Genomic DNA, 7,246 nt, shown 5'->3' with positions numbered 1-7,246 from the left:
CCAAGGAGAGTTTGGACATCGAAAAGTGAAAAAGAATTTTCCGGAAAATAGGTGATTTTATTGCCCGCCTCATCATCTCCGTGACGATGTATGTATAGACGTTACCTCGAGCTCGTTGAGATTACAAAAACTGTAAATAAGACAAGCGATACAATACAATGAATTCGTGGAAGAACTTGAACCGTAAACGAGAGTTGTATGACAGATAACATTGAAAAAATGATTCACGAAAATACACGCGATCAATTCAAGCTCTTCTTTACATTTGATGCATTAGCGTGCGAGATAAACGCGTTAGCCTCGTCTGGCAATAAAACTAATTTGACCAAAGGACGGGTTAATTCGGATGAGGCGGTTTTGACTGTGACCACTCGCACTACGCCGTCGTCTCCAGGATGTAGCTGCGTGATTCGCGCCAGAGGCCACTTATTTGGTGGTGAGAGCTCGGAGCGAATGATGCATAGCGATCCAAGGCGTGGTGGCAAAGCGTCCTTGGTCCATTTCGGTCTGGTAGCCAGAGTGTGTAAGTACTCGCGTGACCATCTCTGCCAGAAGTGGTCTCGCATTCGCTGAATAAGTTGCCACCTGGAAAGAAAATTTTCCTTCTTGTCCGACAAGGACGGCTCCGGAATGGCCAGCAGTGGTGCTCCGATGAGCAGGTGACCTGGTGTCAGAGCCGTGAGGTCGTCGGAGTCGTCTGAGAGGGCATGCATGGGCCGGGAGTTCAGGCATGCCTCCACTTGTGCGAGCAGGGTGCTCATTTCCTCGAAGGTGAGCCTGGTTTCGCCGATGGTCCGACGCAGGTGATACTTAGCCGATTTCACGGCCGCCTCCCAGAGTCCACCAAAATGAGGTGCCGAAGGAGGATTGAAATGCCAATGGATCCCCTCCGATGTAGCTACGTGTGCGATCTTTTGTCCTTCTGCCGAGGAGGCTCGAAGCATTTCTCGAAGTTGCCGGTCGGCGCCCAAAAAATTGGTGCCGCAATCAGAGTATATGTCTGAGCACAGTCCTCGGCGAGATGTGAATCGACGGAGAGCAGCCAGGAAGGCGTCGGTGGTGTACGCTGAAACAGCCTCGAGATGAACGGCCTTGGAGCTAAAACAAACAAATACGGCGATGAACGCTTTGTGAGCGCTGTGCCCACGCCTTTTGCTCGTCCTGATGAAAATAGGCCCGGCGTAGTCGATGCCCACGTGAAGAAATGGTCGCGCTGGCGTCACTCTTCCTGGAGGAAGGTTTCCCATCTTTGGTTGCGGAATGGCAGCCCTCCACCGTGTGCATGTCACGCACTGATGCAGCCATCGCTTGACCACCGCTCGGCCTTGTGGAATCCAGAACCGGAGGCGAAGCAACCCCAGGGTCAGCTGAACTCCTCCGTGGAGAGTACGGCGATGGTAGGCTTCCACCAGCAGGCGAGTGAGCCATGACCTTGGAGGCACGATGACAGGATGTCGCTCGTCGAAAGACAGCGCTGCGTGCTTGAGGCGTCCTCCGACTCGCAGGACTCCGTGTTCGTCCATGTACGGGCTGAGGGTCCGAAGATGACTGGATCTTGCAAGATCGCGTTTGTTTTCGAGCGCAGTCATCTCCTCCTGATAGTGACGTGACTGCACGATGCGAATCCATTGAAGGAGTGCGGCGTCGAGTTCGGCTGGGAGAAGCGCTGACCCTTGGAGCTCATTGTCTCCGGATCCGACTGATAGACTGCGGTGACGCCAACGCAAGCACCAGGAAGTCACTTTCAGTAATTGGTGCAGTGCCGAGAACCTGAGGAGTTCTTCCGGCTCGTGGTTGCTTTTGATGACCGCCGCGAGTGTGGTGGCCCGTCGCTCCGGTACGTCCTTGATGGGCTCTAGGTTGACGCTTGGCCATTGCGTCGGATTCCCGCACAACCAGGTGGGACCCGTCCACCACAAGGAATGGCTGAGGAGCTCGCGTGGTGTTAGTCCCCGGGAGGCGCAGTCGGCGGGATTGTCCTTGCCCGGGACGTGACGCCATTGAGCCTCTGGAAGTTGCTGCTGGATTTGCGATACTCGGTTAGCCACGTATGTTTTCCAGCGGGAGGCGTGACCTCGAATCCAGTGTAGCGTGACCTTGGAGTCTGACCACAAGATCACTGGCGTTGTTGCTAGGTTTAGTACGGAGCGCGCGTGCACGAGTACACTTGAAAGCAAGACGGCGGCGCAGAGTTCGAGCCGCGGGAGCGAGACCAGTTTGATCGGCGCGACCTTGCTTTTTGCTGTCAATAATAGAGTCTTTGTTTGCTTGTTTGTTGTGATGCGGAGGTACACCACGGCGGCGTAACCTCTTTCGGACGCGTCTGCGAAGCCGTGCAATTCGAGTTGAGAGCTCGTGTCGCCGGTGCCGAGCCAGCGGCCGACTCTGAGCTTCTCAAGCAGTGGAAGTTCTTCCCAGAGTCGCTTCCACTTTTCAGAGATGGTTGACGGCAATGGTGTGTCCCACTCTAGCTGCTGCAGCCAGGCCGACTGAATCAGCATTTTAGCTCGAATGGTTACTGGAGCCAGCCATCCGAGCGGGTCGAAGAGTCGAGCGGTCTCCGACAGCAGACCTCTCTTGGTGAACGCGACGACGGTGCGAGGAGGGACAGAGAAGGCGAATTCGTCTCTAGTTGGATACCAGCGCAATCCCAGCGTTGAGTGATTCTCTTGTTCCCACGACCGCGAGTCTCTGGTGAGGCAGAACTCAGTCGGAATGTCGCGAAGAAGTTCCTGACAGTTGGCGGCCCACTTTCGGAGAGAAAACCCGCCCGCCATGCAGAGGTTGCGGAGCTCGACTTGGAGCGCGATAGCGTCGTTCGTGCGCTCCGGTCACGACATCGTCGACGTAGCAGTCGTGTCGTAACGCACTCGCGCCTCGAGGGAAATGCGGTCCGTCGTCGTCGGCGAGTTGACGCAGCGTGCGAATGGCGAGAAATGGCGCGCAAGCGAGACCGTAAGTGACAGTTTTTAATGTGAACTCGCGTATAGGCTCATCAACGCGGTGTCTCCAGAGGATGCATTGATGCCTTTGATCTTCGGGATGAACGAGAATCTGCCGATACATCTTTTCGATGTCAGCCACTAGCGCGTACCGATGCCACTGCCACCGCAGAAGTACGTTCGCGAGGGGTGGCAGCAAGTTAGCCCCAACTAATAGATGCGTATTGAGCGACTCACCAGACCTTGTACGCTGCGATCCGTTGAAGACGACTCTGAACTTAGTCGTGGTGCTGGATTCTCGAAGGACACCGTGATGCGGAAGGTAGCACCGATCTTCGCTGGAATTCGGAGGTTCTGGCGCCAATTCCATGTGCCCTTGGTCCTCGTAGTCCTTCAGGAAGGCTCGGTAGAGATCGCCGAATCGTGCGTCTCTCTCACATCGTCACTCCATGGCGACTAAGAGCCGTTCAGCAGATCTTCTCGTATCAATCATCGTCGTCGGCGGAGATGCGAAAGGTAGTCGCACGATGTATCGTCCTTCGGCAGTGCGTTGATGCTGCAGCGCGAAGATGTCTTCGCATTGCTGCTCCTTTGGCATGAGTGCGACAGGCGCTTCTCGTTCCTACTCCCAGAAGCGGTGCACAAGGTCGGCCAGCTCGTGATCTACGGTGCACTGAAGCGAGTGGCGTTGTGCTGAGTTGGTTACTTGGTCGCAACCTCCCGATAAGATCCAGCCGAGCAGTGTCTTTTGAGCTATAGGCGCTTGGGGGCCTCCCTTGCGGACATCCTGGAGAATGATTGAGCATACTTCCGCTCCAAAAAGTAACTCAATAGGGTCATTTGCTGCGTAGTCTGGATCAGCCAATTGGAGCCCCTTTAGGTGTGGCCACTCCATTCGGGTCCTTGCTTGAGGGCCTTGGTAAAGCGAAAGACGTGGCAGAATAAAGGCTCCGACGGTGAAGTCGGTCCCTGTTGTTAACGAGGTCACCTTGAGCGTTACCCTTCCCCTGCTGAGCCCGGAGCTTTTGCCGCTGATGCCGATGACTTCGATTGCGGATCGAGAGCGTGGCAGGCGTAGGCGCTGAACCAGAGCCTCGGACACTAAAGAAATTTCAGAACCTTGGTCGATGAGCACGCGTGTGGTATGCTGATTGCCGTGACGATCAGCGACGGAAACTCGCGCAGTTGCGAGCAAGGTAGCCTTGTGGTCGTTGTCACGGCGCACCGCCGACAGTGAGCTGACTTCTTGAGGTTTCGGTGAAGCGTACGCGTCGTGTAACATTGAGTGGTGACGAGACTTGCACGTAGCACACGTCTTCGTCGAATGGCACTTCGCGAAAGCATGAGAGCCGAGACAGTTAAAGCACAGCTTGTGAGTTTCGGCGACGGCCTTGCGGTCGACCGCGGATTTTTTCTTGAATTCTTCACATACCATCACGTTGTGTTTTCCCTTGCATAGGACGCATTGTGAAGATTCGGTGTATTTTTTGACGTGATGCGATTTGGCAGATCGCGACGGGTTGTCGGAGACCTTGAGCGATTGTGGTTTGGCGGCTGTAAGAGTAAGTGCTCTTTGGTTTATGAAGTTCATTAGCTCTTTAAGAGTGGGCATGTCGCTCGAGGCGCGTGAGAGTGACTCCCACTCCAGGCGAGTTCTTGGATCGAAGAGCTCGACGGCAAGATGAGTTAGTAGATCGAAGCCATGAGAGTTGATAGGCCTATCAATGTTCTCCTGGCCGTTGACCTGGTCCTACCCTGGTCAAGGCGTTGAAGACGCGGTTGAGCTCCTCCGCACTTTCGCTCTTCATCTTAGCCACGGCGGTAAACTTGGAGAAATTGGAGCGAGATAACTCTCTCTTATTTTCGTACCGCTCGCTTAGCAGCTCCCATGCGCGTGGATAGTTGTCTTCGGTCATCGCTAATGGTTGAATCAGTTCCTTGGCAGGACCCTCCAGACAAGTTTTCAGATAATGAAATTTCTCGATTGCGGAGAGTGATGAATTGCTGCCGACAATGGATTGGAAGAGGTCTCGGAATGTAGGCCAGTCTTCGAACGCGCCCGAGAAAGAACTAATCTTGAGGCGAGGCAGCGATGGTTTTCCGGGAGACACATTACCTTCTGTTTTGGAGGCTGAACTCGATTCCTTCGTCATGAGTTTCGTCCGGTACTCGTTCAGCAGACTGTGCTGCTGCACGTACGTGTTTTCGGCGGAATCGGCAAATTGAGACGTATTGTACTCACTCAGATCGAAGGCCTCCTTATAAAGCGCTCGAATAAGCTTGTGTTGATTTTCGAATTCCGCCCATATCTTGTCAAGAAGCGTCGAGCGGACTTCGACAGCGCGGAGGGTGATATTGGCTGTCCCCATCTTCCTCAAATTGGTCACTGACCTGGCCATGCGACCGTGGAGGTCACTCTGGGCGGTCAGCAAGGCGGCTATTTCGTCACTCATGCTTTCACCTGCGATTTCTTCTCTCTCTGCTTTTCTTGATAATGCGCGCACTGGACGCGATGCACTCGACACTGCGGATGCCGGCGAAAATCCGGCTCGAAGGACCAGAAAATGTGCGAGAGCGCACCGCGCGAAAAGATTCGAGTGAGAGACCGGCGCACGGCTGGTATGATGCATGACAGTAAAGAGAACTCAGTTTCTTTGTAAGTTAACAAAGGAATTTTCTTTAATATGCACAATTACAAATTCAACAAATATAATTAATTAAATATCAGATTAACAAAATATTGAATTCGGTCGACTTTTCCAATACAATTTGAAATCACGGTGATGAAAATCTCGGCGATTTTCTCGGCACTTCTCGAAAGATTCGGTTTATAGCGATTTCACTAAACGGTTAGCACGGCGATTTTACGAAGCGAGATTATGACTCTAAGAACTCTAAGAACTTTTTTGGAAGTAAGAAGGAGGACGGCGAGATCGAAGCATTTATTGCTTTCGGCCTGAGCTTTCCCTTTTGGGAAAAATCCAATAAAAATTTGCCACAATCGTAATTATTACGTGGCATTAGGTGTACAAAATTGATTGGCGCTTTGGATTCTTTTCTAGCGACGTTCAACGTAACAGTCATGCGCGACAGAAAATCCGTGCGTGGGATTGGTGACAGCGCGTGACGTATTCGTCGGAGCGCGGCGCTCGCGTGCGCGAATTGAATTGTTCTAGAACCTTCGATTGTCCGTTGCCGGTAACGACAACTTGTTTGCGTGTAACGAATTGTTTTTAAAAGGAACAAAGAACGACGAATTTGATGATTTTAACGAGGATTAAAATCATGTTTGAGATGAAATCACGAGCTCAATTTGTGCATGCGTTCAATGACAATTAATGTCGATGGACTGAAAGAATTCTTGCTTTTCTTTCGAATTACCGATCTCAAACATTCTATATATATATATATATATATTTTATATATGTATACAATTTTAATATTGCACATTTAAACACAGGCAATGCATAAACAGTTTAGCATTGATAACTTCTATCTGCAACGTATGTATATTCACACATTATAGTACATATATGCAATATTGCCTATATGTGTATTATATTTAAGTACATCACTAATATTTTAACATGATTAACTTCTACATATTTTTATTAAACATAGCAAAAAATGGTATAGCTATGTATATTATATGTGTAATATAACTATATATAGCTAATACATATTACATCCTGACCTAAAATGACATTGTACGACAGGAAAAATGCTATTATATAGGCTCATGTGTCAATGTCTGTCAATACTGAAAATCTATAGTTACGTCTTTTCAGTACTCGCAGTGAATATCGAAATACAGTTGTAGTATCACTTTTTCCTATGATCAATATCATTTAGGGTTTAGTCAAGATGTAACATATATTACTGTCAATATATGGAACTTGTTTCATATATATATATATATATATATATATATATATATATATATATATATAAATGAATACGACATTGCACATACATAATGTACCATAACTCTTTTTATTCTGTCTAATAAAAAGAGATAAATATTTATAGTACTTATACATTACTAATATGTCGACTATATATCTAATATAGAAAATTGTATGTACTTTATATTATGATAATTCTAACATTGTTATAACATATAACAAAACATTATTAGTGAATATAAATTATAATTATATTTTATATGTATTATAATGTACATATACACAATAATGTACCCAAAATATAATTTTAATATTGCATATATCATTAATTCACTAACATGTCTTCACTAATATGTCAATAATAGTATAATATTTTTTGTGTTATTGTGTATATACACA

At 48.7% G+C, this 7,246-nt stretch overlaps 2 protein-coding genes across 2 annotated transcripts; both read right to left on the bottom strand.

The window, feature by feature from the left end:
• Positions 1-242: 242 nt before the first annotated feature.
• On the bottom strand, positions 243-3,312 carry LOC147906495 (uncharacterized). The gene is made up of 3 exons (XM_087416485.1): positions 2,836-3,312; positions 1,150-2,750; positions 243-1,098 (listed from the first exon to the last, which is right to left on the bottom strand). The coding sequence occupies exons 1-3, from the start codon at positions 3,310-3,312 to the stop codon at positions 243-245; spliced, it is 2,934 nt and encodes a 977-aa protein (XP_087272611.1).
• A 1,351-nt stretch (positions 3,313-4,663) lies between these two features.
• On the bottom strand, positions 4,664-5,395 carry LOC147906494 (uncharacterized). The gene has a single exon (XM_087416484.1). It carries the CDS (start codon positions 5,393-5,395, stop codon positions 4,664-4,666), a length of 732 nt encoding a protein of 243 aa, XP_087272610.1.
• Positions 5,396-7,246: the final 1,851 nt, after the last annotated feature.

This window comes from Acromyrmex echinatior, unplaced genomic scaffold (genome assembly GCF_024713525.1).
Source record: "Acromyrmex echinatior isolate Ae372 unplaced genomic scaffold, ASM2471352v2 Scaffold24, whole genome shotgun sequence".
NCBI classification, from domain to species: domain Eukaryota; kingdom Metazoa; phylum Arthropoda; class Insecta; order Hymenoptera; family Formicidae; genus Acromyrmex; species Acromyrmex echinatior.
This window is presented reverse-complemented; position numbering and strand designations above follow the sequence as displayed.